Below are 18,669 nucleotides of genomic sequence, written 5' to 3'. Positions count from 1 at the left end.
CGGACACTGTCCCGCTGTTCCACCCGCAGGGGGTCGAGATGTTGGGCACCTCCACAGCTGTGCCGAACCCCGGAGAAGACAGCGGATGCCGCGCGCATCCATTCAGTGCAGGAAGATGGCTGGGGGTAGCCCAGCTACTGATGGAGTGCTGGACTCGCCCCCATCCTGACGTTAACGAGATGCGTGCCATACGGATATGCCCACAAATAAACGTAATTTAGGGGGTCTGGCCTACGGTAATTAGGTCACGCCCCCTTTTTCGGTCGCGAGCAGGTAAAGTTCGTCTCAGTCCCGTTTCTGAACAGGACGCGGCTCCTTCTGAAGACCCGGCCCTGTCCATCCATGGCTTAGTAAATCTCCCCCAAAGACTGATAGGCGAAAAAGTCCTGTTCTTGTAACTGCAAATGATGATGCAGGCTTGGACAACCTGTGTCTCCAGTCTCTGTGGAACTACAAGTATAAGCATACCTTTTAGCTTGCAGGGCATGCTGGACATATGGTTCCCCAGCAGTACAAAATCCGCAGGATGCCTACCTCTGTTTTAAAAGTACACTATACTAAAATGTTATTTAAAATAATAAAAAAAAACGTCTTCTTTATCTGCAATTAACGTTATATATTCCTCCTATTCATAAAAAGTGATACTGAAATGCAGACGTTTCTACTCACTGGCACTCTGGCTCCTGCCCGTTGCGATGAATGCAGATGCCGTTGTTGTGGCAGAAGGTGCTGTGGCATGGTGACAGACAGAGGGCGCTATACTCGCGCAGAGGCTCACATTGGAATTCCTGGGGGCAAGAGAACCAGTCTGCGCATGGATCAGCAGAACGATCTTCCATGGAAGAGAGACAGGACAGTGGGTGGTGCGTTACATATTAATGTTATTACAGGTTTGGGAATAAAAGCCTTTGACAGGGGTTGAGATTGACACCAATGAATTCTGGCCCCTTTAGGCAGGGAATGACTTCCTCTCCTACGGTGGTTATTTAATAAAGTGAAATTACTGAAGACTTACTGAAGGGACATAAAATGTGATCGTACTCGGATGGATATCAATGACTGTGGGGTCTATTTACTAAGCAGTGTCAGAAGACAGAGTGAAAAGTGATAAGGTGCCAGCCAATCAGCTCCCAACTGTCATTTTTCAAACACAGCCTGTGAGATGGTAGTTGGGAGCTGATTGGCTGGTACCTTATCTCTTTCTTATCACTTTTCACTCTGTCTCCTAACACTGCTTAGTAAATAGACCCCTAAATTCTGTCAGTAGCACACAGGCACTCATAGAGGAAGTAGTGACAGAATGGAGAATTGGTCAGCAGGTCAGATCTCTGCAGAGAAATATCTGGTTATTACAGGAAGAAAATATTTCTAGTCACATGTAAAGCAGAGAACAGGTCAAGGTTCAAACCATCCATAATACCGCAACAGTTACACGGCTGGGCTCTTTGCATTACCGCAGCTGGCCGCCTGTGGCTTACTCACCTGCCAGGGGCGCAATGTGCATCCTGGAGACAAAGGTGTTCTCTGAGGATGCGGAGGACCCAAAAAGCAATGTTGGGCTAGTAAGGACCAGTTCCTGCGCCTCAGTCATCGGACTCCCTATTCGCACAGTAAACAGCACTTTGTATTCTATGGCCGTCCCAGCCAGCCTGAAACGACAAGCAGGCAGCGATTGCCAGAGCAGTCTGGAAGGCAGATTTATTAAACTGTGTGTTTAACATTCTGCAGTATCTGGAGAATGGAATAATCACATATAGTATGTTCTGTATGTAATGAGAGGTGTATGTGCAGGAAGGTAATTAACTAAACAGATATGCAAACAATTGGTGACTTAAAGAATGACTGTGCACTTCAACTTGTGATCAAGCACCATGACCCTGCTGTTGTCATTGTCACTTTTATTACCCTGCTGTTGTCATTGTCACTACAGTGTGTGATCTTAGTTTATTACCCTGCTGTTGTCATTGCCACTACAGTGTGTGATCTTAGTTTATTACCCTGCTGTTGTCATTGTCACTACAGCGTGTGATCTTAGTTTATTACCCTGCTGTTGTCATTGTCACTACAGCGTGTGATCTTAGTTTATTACCCTGCTGTTGTCATTGTCACTACAGCATGTGATCTAAGTTTATTACCCTGCTGTTGTCATTGTCACTACAGCGTGTGATCTTAGTTTATTACCCTGCTGTTGTCATTGTCACTACAGCGTGTGATCTAAGTTTATTACCCTGCTGTTATCATTGTCACTACAGTATGTGATCTTAGTTTATTACCCTGCTGTTGTCATTGTCACTACAGTGTGTGATCTTAGTTTATTACCCTGCTGTTATCATTGTCACTACAGCATGTGATCTTAGTTTATTACCCTGCTGTTGTCATTGTCACTACAGTGTGTGATCTAAGTTTATTACCCTGCTGTTATCATTGTCACTACAGCATGTGATCTAAGTTTATTATCCTGCTGTTGTCATTGTCACTACAGCATGTGATCTAAGTTTATTACCCTGCTGTTGTCATTGTCACTTCAGCATGTGATCTTAGTTTATTACCCTGCTGTTGTCATTGTCACTACAGTGTGTGATCTTAGTTTATTACCCTGCTGTTGTCATTGTCACTACAGTGTGTGATCTTAGTTTATTACCCTGCTGTTATCATTGTCACTACAGTGTGTGATCTTAGTTTATTACCCTGCTGTTGTCATTGTCACTACAGCGTGTGATCTACATTTATTACCCTGCTGTTGTCATTGTCACTACAGTGTGTGATCTAAGTTTATTACCCTGCTGTTGTCATTGTCACTACAGCATGTGATCTAAGTTTATTACCCTGCTGTTGTCATTGTCACTACAGCGTGTGATCTACATTTATTACCCTGCTGTTGTCATTGTTACTACAGTGTGTGATCTAAGTTTATTACCCTGCTATTGTCATTGTCACTACAGCGTGTGATCTTAGTTTATTACCCTGCTGTTGTCATTGTCAGTACAGAGTGTGATCTACATTTATTACCCTGCTGTTATCATTGTCACTACAGTGTGTGATCTTAGTTTATTACCCTGCTGTTGTCATTGTCACTACAGTGTGTGATCTAAGTTTATTACCCTGCTGTTGTCATTGTCACTACAGTGTGTGATCTTAGTTTATTACCCTGCTGTTGTCATTGTCACTACAGCGTGTGATCTAAGTTTATTACCCTGCTGTTGTCATTGTCACTACAGCATGTGATCTAAGTTTATTACCTTTCTATTATCATTGTCACTACAGTGTGTGATCTTAGTTTATTACCCTGCTGTTGTCATTGTCACTACAGCGTGTGATCTTAGTTTATTACCCTGCTGTTGTCACTGTCACTACAGAGTGTGATCTAAGTTTATTACCCTGCTGTTGTCATTGTCACTACAGAGTGTGATCTAAGTTTATTACCCTGCTGTTGTCATTGTCACTACAGAGTGTGATCTAAGTTTATTACCCTGCTGTTGTCATTGTCACTACAGCGTGTGATCTTAGTTTATTACCCTGCTGTTATCATTGTCACTACACTGTGTGATCTTAGTTTATTACTCTGCTGTTGTCATTGTCACTACAACGTGTGATCTTAGTTTATTACCCTGCTGTTGTCATTGTCACTACAGAGTGTGATCTTAGTTTATTACCCTGCTGTTGTCATTGTCACTACAGCGAGTGATCTAAGTTTATTACCCTGCTGTTGTCATTGTCACTACAGAGTGTGATCTAAGTTTATTACCCTGCTGTTGTCATTGTCACTACAGAGTGTGATCTTAGGCCCTCTTTCAGACCTGCTCGCAAGCGGGTCGATGCTGAGGGCCTGCGCACGCGCAGCGCTCGCAGTGCGCAAGCCCCGAAGCGAGTGACAAATTCACTCGCTCCGGGGGGCTCGCTACAAACGGTGTTGATCAACAGCTCGCCCCGTTTTGTAGGCGGGGTGGGGGTGTGGCCGGACAAACGGAGGCGTTCCTAAAGGAATGCCTGCCGTTTGTAGGTGGCCCTACCGACATCACCAGTGATGTCACTGGTGATGTCAGAGCAGGACATCACCCCAGGTAGCTTCCTGTTAGAGCCGGAAGCTACCTGGGGCTTGCGGTAGACGAGACCCTACCGCAAGGGATTCGTCGCAAGCCCCGATGGTCGAGACCATCGCGACCATCACCTGGTCACTCGCTAAAGCTGTGGGTGGCACATGCGCATGGCATTAACATCGAGCCGCTTGCGAGGCCAGGAGGCCGCACTAAAAAACAAGAAGGCCGGCCCTAATTCAGAGCGAGCGCTCTGTCAGAACGTCCAGCTCTGAATCAGGGCCTTAGATCACACGTTGTAGTGCACAGTAGTGACAATGATAACAGCAGGGTAATATACTTAGATCACGCGTTGTAGTGCACAGTAGTGACAATGATAACAGCAGGGTAATAGACTTAGATCACGCGTTGTAGTGCACAGTAGTGACAATGATAACAGCAGGGTAATAGACTTAGATCACGCGTTGTAGTGCACAGTAGTGACAATGATAACAGCAGGGTAATAGACTTAGATCACATGTTGTAGTGCACAGTAGTGACAATGATAACAGCAGGGTAATAGACTTAGGGCCTGATTCAGACCCAGTCGCAGTGCTGAGCGCTCGCAACCGGGTCGATGTTTGCCCACTGGGCATGCGCACGACGGAGCTGGCTCCGTCGTGCGCATGCGCGAGACTCGGCTAGCGTCGGGTGCTCCGTCGCTCCGGGTCTCGCACCAAAGGGGGCGAGCTGTCGATGGTGATTGACAGCTTGCCCCGTTTGGTAGGCGGGCAGGGGGGGTGGCTGGCCAAACGGAGGCGTTCCCGAAGGAATGCCTGCCATTTGGGGGCGGCCCCACTGACATCACTGGTGACTATGCGAGCACTCGCTCTGAATGAGGGCGGCCGCATCTACTACTGTGCATTTCAAGTTATTACCCGGGCATGTCACCTGGCTGTTATCACTGTCACTTCTGTGCATTTCAAGTTATTACCCGGGCATGTCACCTGGCTGTTATAACTGTCACTACTGTGTAATTCAAATTATTACCCGGGCCTGTCACCTGGCTGTTATCTCTGTCACTTCTGTGCATTTCAAGTTATTACCCAGGCCTGTCACCTGGCTGTTATCACTGTCACTACTGTAAATTTCGAGTTATTACCCGGGCCTGTCACCTGGCTGTTATAACTGTCACTACTGTGTAATTCAAGTTATTACCCGGGCCTGTCACCTGGCTGTTATCACTGTCACTACTGTGCATTTCAAGTTATTACCTGGGCCTGTCACCTGGCTGTTATCACTGTCATACTGTGCAATTCAAGTTATTAACCGGGCCTATCATGTGGCTGTTATCACTGTCACTACTGTGCAAATCAAATTATTACCCGGGCCTGTCACCTGGCTGTTATCTCTGTCACTTCTGTGCATTTCAAGTTATTACCCGGGCCTGTCACCTGGCTGTTATCATTGTCACTACTGTGCATTTCAAGTTATTACCCGGGCCTGTCACCTGGCTGTTATTACTGTCACTATTGTGCATTTCAAGTTATTACCTGGGCCTGTCATCTGGCTGTTATCACTGTCATACTGTGCAATTCAAGTTATTAACCGGGCCTATCACGTGGCTGTTATCACTGTCACTACTGTGCAAATCAAATTATTACCCAGGCCTGTCACCTGGCTGTTATCATTGTCACTACTGTGCATTTCAAGTTATTACCCAGGCCTGTCACCTGGCTGTTATCACTGTCACTACTGTGCATTTCAAGTTATTACCCGGGCCTGTCACCTGGCTGTTATTAAATTGTAATCTACATTTATCAACAAATTTTATCATTGACAACGAGAGATAAAACTTGTTGCGTATGATAATGGTGCTACAGCCATTCAGCTCCTAACTGTCATCTGTTGGAAAAATCACAGTTGGGAGCTGATTGGCTGGAGCAACATTTATCATACGCAACGAGTTTTATCTCTCGTTGTCAATGATAAAACACTTTGATAAATTAGGGCCTTAATGCTTTATCTGTTAATTCATTTTCTAACTCCTAAAAATGTTATAATGTTTGATTCAGGGAAGTAGCTTCTTTCCTTGCCCCAGTTATGTTGTTGTGCAATACACTCTGTACAGAGCACTCTGCAGCCATTAATCAGACAGTACCCTCTCTCTGTGTAATGTGGTTCATTACTCTCATGTATGCTACATGTGTAGACGTTACTAAGGACACAAATGTGCTCCCCATGCTGTCCCATCCCACCGAATAACAAAGACCATGTCACAGCTATGACCAGATCACTCACGTCACATTCAGAATCTCAGTCTTATCAAATCCCGGAGCAGACTTGTAAGCTGTAGTCAACTGCAAGAAAGGAGGAAATTAGGTCAGAGCGTGGATAGCTGTTTAATACATAATTAGACCACAACGCCGGCGCTGTTCTTGGTGAGATACTGACCTCTTGTAGGAGGAGTGCCCGGCAGGGGTCCGGCTGCTCACACACCGCACGGTGGTCCGTATTCATTCTGTGAGTGACATTAATTGTTTGCACTGATGGAGAAGAGCATTGAGACAGATGATGTCACTTTGTAATATACACTGAAGGATAATAGGTTAGACTGGGTGGGGTCTCTCACTAAGGTTCTGTTGCACAGCCTCCCTGGATGAGTGGACAACATGGCTGCCAACTGTTAGTAAATTTACTGGGCATCAGAAAAAAATGAGGCAGAAATCTGCACAACCCTCAAACAGTTCTACATTTCACCCCCATTCAGGACACCAATGGTTTTATGTCTGAATGTAATATCTACATACCTTCCAACATGACCCTCTCCAGGAGGGACACGATACTCTGGTCCTGGACTTCCCTGGTAAGAGGTGGAGCTGCAGCGCAGTCCAAATTTCAAATAGGGGAGCCTCACCAACTGTCTTTTTACACACTGCCAAACATCACTGGCTGGGACTCACTGGCAGTTGGTGTGACTCCCCTATTTGAATTTTGGACTGTGCTGCAGCCCCGCCCCTGAAGCCTCCACCAATCATAAATTACCAGGGAAGTCCAGGACCAGAGCATTGTGTCCCTCCTGGAGAGGGTCATGTTGGGAGGTATGTATCTAGAATCTAGTGAAAACCAAGAAGCCCTTTGAATATTGATGCTGCCATTTTTGTACATTTTAGAATGATATTAATCAGTGTCAGTAAAAAACAATGACCGTCAATAAAGTAAATACATTTCTGTAAACATGTCAGTATAGAATATTTCAGGGTGCAGCTACCATGGTGAGGAATACTTAGGATAGAAGGGAGTGCACCTGTCGGGACAGGCATATGATCAGACACAATAAACCATGCCCATATTGCTATAAGGCCCATACAGATGTGCCTTCATACACCTATCCTTTTTGCTCCATATGGCTTGAGACGTATGGCGTGACTTGAGCGCCACGGGTAGTGATTCCTGGACTTTCGTCCTTTCTCCTGAATTTAGCATCTTATTAACGCATAGACGCATACAAAGTCGCTTACAGAGTCCTAGGCACTTAGGGGGAATTGTTATAAAATGGCAGATAAGGTACAACGATGCCTGGCACTATGCATGGCACGGGTCACTGGTTTCGGACCACCGTCTTTTGCCTTTTTACAGTAGAACACAGCAGCTGCATGCAATGGCAGCGCCAGTGTCCAGGGCACTCATGCATTGTGCTTTTGTTGCCTTAGTGATGTAAATAAGACGCATAGTGTGTGTGGCGGGGCAAATGGCGTGGCTTAGACGCAAAGTCTGTGGCGATTTAAGGATAGATGTATGTGGCAGCATCTGTATGTATGGGATGGGTACGGGATGCTGGCACTCGGGATCGTGACGGTCAGAATCCCGACCGCGGCATCCGAACAGGGTTAGGATACCGACACTTGTCGGTGATTATCCTAACCATCCCTACTCCCTACACCTAACCCTCCCTCCCAGCTGCCTAAACCTAACCCTCCTGCCCTAGCGCCTAACCCTAACCTCCCTCCCTAGTGCCTATCCCTAACCCTCCCTCTTTAGTGCTTAACCCTCCCCCTAACCCCAGTACTTACCGTCGGGATGCCGGTGCCGGGATTCTGACAAGAGGTAGGGTTCCGGCGCCGGAATTCTAAGCGCCAGCATCACGACTATTAGGATTATAACTACATCCCATATGTATGGCTTTCACAGTTACAGGACTTTCTTCGGGCTGCACCCACCCACTGGAATGCCTTACCAAGCACAATAAGACTTTCCTCTAGTCTCCAGTCCTTCAAGCATTCCCTGAAAACTCACCTCTTCAGACAAGATTCTAGTACCGCCCACATAACCATCATAGCTTCCATATCTAATTACATCCCCTTTCACAGTCCACACATAACCTCACACATTGTCTTTCTTTCACATCCTCCTGACATTTGTCCAACATTTCTGTGTGGCTATATCATACAGCCCACCAAGAAACTCTGCATTCTGGATGGACCAATGATGCAACATATAGCACCTATCCTTGTGTATCAATGCCTATTTCCCTATAGATTGTAAGCTTGCGAGCAGGGCCTTCCTACATATATATATATATATATATATATATATATATATATATATATATAGATCTGTTGTTACCCAGTTTTGTTCTATTAATGTTTCCAATTTTAAAGCACAATGGAATATGCTACGCTAAATAAGAAACGGTTAATAAATAAATACATACATTCTAAGATGTACCTGTTGCTGAGCCTAATTCATATTATTTCACAATTAGCCAAACCGTTACAACGTGACTAGTTTTACCTGACAGGCAACGTTGGTTCCTGAGTTTCTTATTTTTCAGTTGCAACAACACAAGTAGAGGTTTAAAGAAACACCTTTAACATCAGTGATTGTATGAATCCTTTGTTAGAGCAATTGGGAAAACGTGCATGTGTCTGACATTCCCCTCTACATCAGACTTCCCATGAATGCAGAATATGGGGTTATACTGATATTCCTAACAGTGCACAGGATATAAATGAGGCTCATGTAGAGTTGGCCCTAAAAAAAAAAAGTTCTACAATTCTGTTCAAATGAAAAATGTGGTTGCATTTTGCGCTTATATGTCCTTGTGCTTAGAGAGCAGGGAGGGGCAGGCTGAGTACAGTAAGATGCGAGCTCACGTTACTGCGACTGAGTCTGACCTGGCCGTAGACGCATATGCACCTGTCAGCAGGCGTTTCTCTTGTGGGTGTTCCACTCCTTGTGCAAATACACATTGATGATGATGACGACTATCGGCAGACACTGTATATACATCATTTGTGTGGCTCCTATTTTATATGTAGTTGCGGCCATCTATTCACATTACTTATCTGCATCCTGGTGTAACACAGGCACATATACTACTGTTCTCTCCTGGTGTAACCCAGTCACATATGCTACTGTTCTCTTCTAGTGTAACCCAGACACATATACTACTGTTCTGTCCTGGTGTAACCCAGGCACATATACTACTGTTCTCTCCTGGTGTAACCCAGGCACATATACTACTGTTCTCTCCTGGTGTAACCCAGGCACATATACTACTGTTCTCTCCTGGTGTAACCCAGGCACATATACTGTTGTTTTCTCCTGGTGTAACCCAGGCACATATACTACTGTTCTCTCCCGGTGTAACCCAGGCACATATACTACTGTTCTCTCCCGGTGTAACCCAGTCACATATACTACTGTTCTCTCCTGGTGTAACCCAGGCACATATACTACTGTTCTCTCCCGGTGTAACCCATACACATATACTACTGTTCTCTGCTGGTGTAACCCAGGCACATATACTACTGTTCTCTCCTAGTGTAACCCAGGTATATATACTACTGTTCTCTGCTGGTGTAACACAGGCACATATACTACTGTTCTCTCCTGGTGTACCCAGGCACATATACTACTGTTCTCTCCTGGTGTAACCCAGGCACATATACTACTGTTCTCTCCCGGTGTAACCCAGGCACATATACTACTGTTCTCCCCTGGTGTAACCCAGTCACATATACTACTGTTCTCTCCTAGTGCAACCCAGACACATATACTACTATTCTCTCCTGATGTAACCCAGGTACATATACTACTGTTCTCTCCCGATGTAACCCAGGTACATATACTACTGTTCTCTCCCGATGTAACCCAGGCACATATACTACTGTTCTCTCCTGGTGTAACCCAGACACATATACTACTGTTCTCTCCTGGTGTAACCCAGTCACATATACTACTGTTCTCTCCTGGTGTAACCCAGGCACATATACTGCTGTTTTCTCCTGGTGTAACCCAGGCACATATACTACTGTTCTCTCCTGGTGTAACCCAGGCACATATACTACTGTTCTCTCCTGGTGTAACCCAGGCACAAATACTACTGTTGGAGAGCTGGATGCATTTTATGTCTGTGCTTTTGACTTACAATTTGACCATCTCTACACGAGCCCCATAATGTTTGCTACATATATACTGTATGTTGTATTTTTGAAGTATGTATATAAATAAAATATTTTTGTGAAAGGCAAAGTTGAAATATATTATTATATACATTGAACATACTGTAACCTTTATGTTCTCACATTTACCATTATCTTTCCTTTGCACCCCTACCCATTGCCATCACAATCCTCCTAACCACCTGCTAACATCACACCCTCTAAACGCAATCGTCTTCCCGTGACACCTAGAGGTAAGTCACCCCCTTACACTACTCACATCCTCATCTTCTCACAGCACAATTGCCCTGAATAGCTTTTGCCATCCTCATAGCAATCAATGGGCCTAATTCAGAGATGGTTGGTAATAAAGCCGCGGTCGCAGGCGCTCTTGCAATAGCGGTTGCAGGAATACACAAATGCTAATCTCAGCCTTCCCTTTGTGCGGGATGGTGTGATGGACTGTATGAGCGTTGAGATGTCCACTTTCAGGCTGCGTTGTCTGTGCATTTGCGATGGAGTTGGTAAACACACCAACATCGGCACAACATCGGTTGTACCATCAATATTTGCAGTTGCACCATCGATATTTGCTGTAGCTACTCTAGCCACTTTCTTCAAATCCAACTAAACATGGCCTCTGAAGCATTGTATTTGAGATTTGGAACGCATTAGTGTTACCAGACACACCCGGGACAGTCCCCTAACACGCTTGTGAAAATGCCCCTTAATGCGATCACTTTAGGTCACCCCCCAGGCTCCATCCTGGAACATTATCGCACACATTGGTTTGTGCGTGCTCAGTACGGTATTTCTACACTTTTTGTGCATGCACAGTAGCAGAACATCGCTCAACTGCGTAAATCTCGACACCGTGTCCATCTCTGAATCGGACCCAATGATCCATTTTTAACGTCTTTTCTAAGACATGTTCTACTTCAAACAACAATAGCACAACACATGGAAGCGTACTCAGACTGAGGGGAAATGTATGCACCATATTTCTGCTACCTGTGACTGATGCCAGGCTGCTGAAATACTATGAGAGAAATATCCAGAGACAAATGACCAGAAACAAGCAAAATATACACAAAGTTCTTAAACAGGCATAGAAGGCATCAATTTAGGCTGTACAAGATTGACTGACCTTTAAAGACTGGCTGCTGCTCGTCTACGATGAAGATCCGGTCTCCCCCTGGCTGGGCAGACATCATCTCACCGAGTGTCTGAGGTGTGAAGGCATTGGGCTGCAGTGAGGTTAATGATTTAGTTGACCTAGAAGCCTCAATTTCATAATTCTTTACAGTTGCAGTAATGTCATCAGAAAGGTCTCTTGCTGAAGCACGACTTGACGTGGAGGAAAAAGCTCCCACTCCCCAAGCCAGTGTCACTCCCAAGTCCCATATACCAGTTTGAGAAGGAGTTTGATGGCCACTAGTCCATGGTTGGCTAGATGTCTCAGTCCTGTTATCTGGTGTCATGTGTGGTGTAAAATGGCTACCATTTACACTTGGAATCGCTGGTACTGAGGTTGCCTGGTTTCTTGGTGGTTGCCTTTCAGGCTCCTCCGTGCTAATCAACTGAGGTTTGACCATTGTGGTTAGCTGGTGAGGTGTCCAAGTACCCAGATCTGCTTGGGTCTGTGCTGCTGGTATCTTACCTCTGTGAGTTGAAGATTCAATGTGATGGGGTGTGGTTGGTCCTAATCTGGTGACTGGTTCAGTTTGGCTGGCTGATCCCATCACACCCCCTGACGTTGGTTCTGTTTTATTTCTTCTATGGCTCAATTTGCTAGGTTGTGTGAGGGATTCAGTTTTATTTGACGAGACTTCTGTATGTGTCTCTTTGTTTGTAACGGTCTCACTATGTGTGGCATACTCAGATTTATTCTCGGTGGTCGGCACAGATTTGCTGTTTATGATTGACTCGACTTGTGTGGACAATGCCATCTTGCTTTCTGTGACTGGTTCGCTTTGTGTGTATGTGTATGCATCAGTTTCGCTATTTGTGATTGGTTCGGTTTGTGTTATTGTGTCTGACTTGCTTTTTGTGATTGGTTCGGTTTGTGTTTTTATTTCTGTCTCGCTCTTTGTAATTGGTTCGATCTCTCTTATTGATCCAATTTTAGTGTTTGTGATTGGTTGTGTTTCTGAAGGTGATCCATTCTTGTTTTCTGTAATTGGTTCAGTTTGTGTAGGTGATCCTGTCTTGATCTTTGTGATTGGTTGTGTTTGTGTGGGTGATCCAATCTTGCTTTCTGTTATAAATTCAGTTTCTGTGGGTGATCCCGTCTTATCCTTTGTGATTGGTTGTGTTTGTGTGGGAGATTCGGTCTTGTTTTCTGTTATCAATTCAGTTTGTCTGGGTGATCCTGTCTTGGTCTTTGTGATGGATTCCGTTTGTGTGGGTATCTCTGTTTGGCTCTCTGTGACTGAATCAGTTTGTGTGGGTGATTGTGTCATGGTCTTCGGGATTGGTTCGCTTTGCGTGGAAAAATCTGTGCTACTCCATAAAGTTGGTCTTGGCTGATTTAGTCTAGATTGGCTATCGGTGAATGGTTCTTGGTGTGTTCCGATGAAATGCATTAATGTCAAATTGTCTGGTGGACTCTGTGTGGCTGTCAGTGGTTGGGTCTCTGTGATTAGATGATGATGGGAGTGTGTGACTTGACTCAATGGGTTCTTTCTTAATAGTTCAGGAAATGGTTGTGTGGAAAAATGTGGCCAGATATTTCGAGACAGGTCTTGCTCAAACTTAGTGGTTAGTTCTTGTTGGCTCTGTGTGGTTTGCTCTGGTTGTGACTCCATGATCAGCTCTGGTTGGGTCTGTGTGGTTAGTTTTGACTGGGGATGTGTGGTTACATCTGGCTTGCTATGTGTGGACACATCTCTGTGTGAGTTTGTGGTAAGCCCTGGCTGGGTTTGTGTGGTAACCCCTGGCTGGGTGTACATTGTTAGCTGTTTCGTGGGATGTGTGGTTAGTTCTGGCTGGAGTTGTGTGGTTGGTTCCAGCTGGGTATTTGTAGATATGCTATATGCTATTGTTTGTTTTGTGTGGTACTTTGATATTGGATGTTTCTGTGTTAATGGTTTTGTGTTTGTCTTTGGGTATGTATCTGATTGGCTCTCTTTTTCCAGACTGTTTAGTTTCTGCAGTTCTGGTTGGTTATATGTAATCAAAGATTCATTATGCGAGGTTAAAGTCTGATGGGTCCTCACTGTCAGTTCAAACTGACCGTGTGAATTTAGGTTAGCTAAGCTCTGGGTATTTGGTTTTGGTTGTGTGGTTGGAAATGGTTCTGAAAGAACTTGTGTGATTACTTCAGGTTCTGTGTGGTTCTGTTGTGCAATGCTTAAGCGAGGCAAGATGTACAGTAGGTCTGTATTTAAACTAGCATTCTTTTGGATGATTGTATGATTCTGTATATCTGGTGTTGGTTCTGTCTGGAGCAGTGGTTGACTTGGACGGTTTGGTTGTATCTGTGTGTTTGATTCTGGCTGCTGGTGTATGCCTATATGTATTTGTGTCAGGGGTATTCGAGTTGTTTGTATCTGCTGTTCTACCTGGTGCTTCTTATGCTCATGTGAATGTGGTCGGGTGTAGTTGTGTAGATGTTTTTGATGGTGCCTGCCCAGTTCTGAGACGCTTGTTCTTGCAGGTGATGTTAGCTTATGCTGAGACAAGGTGTTATTTTCAGCTTGATCTTGCGACCTTAGCTCAGGGTGTCTATGTCGATGGATGTGTGGCCAGTTTGGCTGAATCTGTCTGCGTGCCACCAAATCTGGCATAGTCTGGTCTTGCTCTGCACGGCTATGGGTTTTCACAGCTGTCTGGACTGTTGCCCTTACTCGACTATGAACCTGTGTAACTGCTTCTGCATGTCCATGAGATTGAACATTTAGGCGGCTTTGTTTATCAAAAGTTCTGTCACTCTGAGTGACCATCATGTCCATCCATGTAGGCTCATTGAGACTGACCTGTGTGGTTAGTTCTGGTTGGAGTGGAACTCTTTCATCGAGTCCAAAAAGTTCTGTTGAGGAGACAGTATCTCCCCAGTTTGGTTCTGTATGGTTATATATTACCTTTCTATCTGGCATCCTTACATTTGCTTTTGATTTAAACTCCTGAATTATTTTGGATTTATGTGCCTCTGGTATATTAATTCCACTAAGCATCACAGGTCTTGAGATCTTGATAAGCTTATCCACTTGAGGCACCACCGTCACGTTTTCCAAACTCAATACGTGTTCTCGGCTGTTCAGAGCATTCAGTTCATACAACATTGGTTTTCTCCCATTTGCAGATGTATAATTTGGAGATGACTGAGCAATATGGTGGGGATTATTAGTGAAGAAGCTGGAATTATTGTTTACTACAGTATTAAAAAATACTGAAGTGTCATTTGCGTTTTCTTTCAGCTGCCTGTTGACCAGCGTCACTGCCTGTGTGCCCAGAGGAAGATATCTTACTGTATCGGCTACAGGTGGGAAGTCCTTTTGACCAAATTTCAAAGTATTTTTCGATGGTGTTGTGACAGCCCGATGGGATTTAGTGCTGGCGGACAGTTCTGTTAAGCCAGTGGTTGTATTGGAGTTCAGGACACGTCCTGTACCGGGCTTTGCCGTCACATTTTTATGATGTAAGTGTGGTGGGCTTTGATATCGTGCGGATGGGTATCTCATGGTAGACTTCATAGCACTCTTGAGCTTGCTAGGATGAGTTGGTGGTCTCTTGATGTTCAATCTCTTTGCAGACGACTCTCCCAATAGATGGCTCTTTGTAGTATCAGGCCTCTTGGTGGCTTGCCAGCGAGTCACATATTGTGTAGAGCCTCTTTGTGGAACAGAGGTGGAATTTACGTGGGTGGATTTTGTAGCACTTATTTTTCCACCCCCATGTACCTTTAGGACTTTGGCAGGTGTCCTGGAAGAATTTTTTACATGATGGTGTGTTTTGCCATCTTTGGGAGGTGGGGGATTTGGCAAAGTTGCTTTGATTACGGGTCCACGGGATGCTGATGGTCTTCGGAGCTTGGTCTGGGAAGGCGCAGTCATGTTTAACTGAGCTACCAAGGTAGTTCTTGTAGAAGATTCCACTTCATCTGTAATATTGCTAGAAAGCTCTACAGGGGACAAAATCAGGGAAAGCGATAAGAACATCAAATGGAAGCTCAGCACTTATCATAGCTGCAGAGATGGTTCAAAACCTGGGGGGCTTGCTGTCATTTTAGGTGAGGCCCACTTGCCTCATTACAGATGTGTCCACATACATCTATACTCTGTACGCTACAAGTTGCAATATACAGAACGCGTGAGCGCCGTGCGACTCGGTAGCACCGAGCAACTTTTTGTGTGACTTTTTCCTTTAAAGTGTGTCTTATTTGCAAAGCTATGCAAATAGGAAGCACAAGCAGCTTCTGCTGATTAAAATGATATGCGGCATGCCTATGTTCTGTGTGCCAGTGCGGGTGTATCTGCATGCAAAATGCTACATTACAGTGTCAGCGGCTGTAACATATCACTTTATAACTTTGCAAATAAGAGGAATGTAAAGGGAAAAAGTAGCACAAAAAGACGCTCGGCGTTACCGAGTCACGCCATGGCATGGTGCTTCTAGAAGTGATGTTTAACATGCAGGGAGGCTGGACGTATGTGGACACATCTGTATGTAGAAATAAACATGCCAAAAGGGAAAGTAAATGGGGGGAGTATAGAGCTGTATGGTGAAAGATATAACACAGAGATTCTTAAACTATGGGTTGAGATGCAAAATTTGGGCCTCACTTAGTTGGCATCGTGCCCTTTTTGCTACTAATAGTCCTTATTTAGATTTTGATATTAGCAATATAGTCGACTTAAATCAAGCTAGAACATTAATGCAAATTTTTAATTGGTTGCTATGGACATTAGCACCATGTTAGTTAATAGCCGCCACTGTTTTAATCATGTTATGGTGACATTAAAATGCTTGGAGCATCCCATGCATTAATGAAAAGGCTGACTGCAGTATTTGGCTGTAAAACACCACAGGGACATGAGCCAATCACATGGGGCAAACTCTGGCTTTCATCCAATCACGTGCTGTCCTCTTCAGTACTATAAGGTTTTAGACTGAAGTATCTCACAGCTGATCACATTAAATACAGCAACCGCCATTTTAATGATGGTGGTCAGAACCTTTAAAGGTGCCCACACACATAGCGATATTTTACACGATCTGGCCGATTCCGACGCATTGGAACGACAGATCATGTAAAATATGGCCAAATCGTGAGTCCCCACCCACGATCACGATGCGAGTCCCCGCTGGTCGCACAGCGAATTGTCAGATTTGCTGTGCAGTAGGGCAGATCTGACAATCTAGGACGCGATGCACGGTAAAAGCGTGGATGCAGGAGAAGAAATCGTATGAAGATTGGACACCAAATCGTGTGCAAATTGGGTGCAGAGCTGCCGGGGAGAGTTTCAAGGGAAATCGTACATATCGGCTGATCGTGAGCACATCGCTATGTGTGTGGGCACCATTACATTGCTATAACATATCATGACCCGTTCACCCATTCCTTCCCTTATATTCCAAATGTAAAAAAGTTTTTTATAGAAAATATTTGTTAGTTGAGGCACAGCTAGAATGTGGAAATAGGTGGGAAAAATGGGGCATAAAATCAAAAATTTGAACTATAATTAACAAGTTAGAGAGAACGTATTGTAATAAATGTTATAAAAATGTAATGAGAAAGTTTAATTGGTTGGAATTTATTTGTGTGTAGGTCCAGTGTGTCTGTAAATGAATCTTGTACAGCAGCTACACTACTGGTCAGAAGTTTTAAGCTGGGTGCACGCTATGAGATATGTCGTTTGTACAGCAGCCATATCAGGTCTGCTCTGCAGCACAGACAATTCTGATATATATCGCTGCATCTGCCTGTGTGTTCGGGCCAAGGCCGGCTCCAGGGGTCAGAGCACCCTGTGCCAGCTCACTAAACTGCGCCCTAACTGCACGTGACTGAAAATGGGGGTGTGGCATAATTACCATAGGTCACGCCCCCTATGTGATGTTCTTTGGAGGCGTGCCCGCATGGCACGCCTCCAAATAATGTCAGGCTGGGGGGGGGAGCCTAACTAGCTAGGCTTCCCCCAGCCCTCTCCCGTCACTGAAAGGATGCCGTGCACATGCGCGCAGCATCCATTCAGACTCCAGGGTCTGGCACTGCCGTACAGCTGTGGCGGTGGGGGTCCCACACCTCTCGATTTGACCAACCGCGGGACACTTTGGCCCACAGGTGGTATAGTGGGACAGTACTGTCCCGCTGAAATTGGGATGTTGGGGAGGGGTGCGCCCTCTACTGGTGACGACCCTGTTCGACCGCACTGATCGAACTCCCCCTAGAGCCGGCCCTGGTACGGGCAACCCGCCGGCCGACCCATACACTGGCTGCAGGAACTGCTGACACGGACACCACAACTCAGCGGGCAAATTTAAATGCCTGCCCAGCTGTGATGACTGCCGATTGATAAGTGTGTATGGCTTACCAACCGACCACTTGGTCGGCCACTGGGTCGCTTAAGAGTGAAACCCAGCATTAGAACACTTCCATTTTCCCAGTTTTTATTGAAACTTATGCAGTTTATACAGGGGCGTATTAAGGGAGGAGGGGGCCTGTGTTCACTCCCCGTCTGGGGCCCCCCTGTCTCTCCCCAGCTGCCGTCAGCGAACTGACAGCAGCAGTAGACTCCGGGCACTACACTGTGTGTAGATCACCTGGAAAATTGCGATGCAGCCATTTTCCCGGTGATTTCCTACTGTGCATGCGCAAAACGCCAGGAAAATGGCCGCTGTGGCCATTTTCAGGCATTTTGTGTAGAGCTACTCTGTGGGACTTCGGAGAGGTAAGTATAGGTGCAGGATGTGCGGTGCGGGGCACCCTGGACCCAGGGGCCCATGTGCACCGCACACCCTGCACCCATTATAAATACGCCCCTGAATTTATACATATATTCCAATATAAATGCTAACTGCATCTATACAAACCAGATAGTAACAACACACCCTTATAAAGAATAGATTATATACAAACGTGTTGATAAAATCACAAAAAGACCATTACGTTTTTTTTTCCCTGAGTGGAAAATACAGGGTGTCCATAAAAATCCTGGATAGGATAAAGAAAATCAATTATGCAGGTTTAAGTGACTTATATGTGCTCAATG

The 18,669-nt window shown here is 45.1% G+C and overlaps 1 protein-coding gene across 1 annotated transcript in view; it reads right to left on the bottom strand.

Moving 5' to 3' along the window:
• Window positions 1–18,669, bottom strand: part of LOC148505563 (uncharacterized) — a 48,593-nt gene that overhangs the window by 13,303 nt on the left and 16,621 nt on the right. Inside the window, exons 2-6 of the mRNA XM_088448207.1 lie at window positions 11,607–15,581; window positions 6,468–6,559; window positions 6,315–6,373; window positions 1,483–1,649; window positions 670–832 (exon numbers count right to left, since the gene is read on the bottom strand). Coding sequence (XP_088304333.1) covers window positions 670–832; window positions 1,483–1,649; window positions 6,315–6,373; window positions 6,468–6,559; window positions 11,607–15,581 — 4,456 coding nt within the window. The remainder of the gene's footprint in view (window positions 1–669; window positions 833–1,482; window positions 1,650–6,314; window positions 6,374–6,467; window positions 6,560–11,606; window positions 15,582–18,669) is intronic.

The sequence above is a fragment of the Taudactylus pleione genome, unplaced genomic scaffold (assembly GCF_031769625.1).
Source record: "Taudactylus pleione unplaced genomic scaffold, aTauple2 ptg000451l, whole genome shotgun sequence".
Lineage (NCBI taxonomy): Eukaryota > Metazoa > Chordata > Amphibia > Anura > Myobatrachidae > Taudactylus > Taudactylus pleione.
This window is presented reverse-complemented; position numbering and strand designations above follow the sequence as displayed.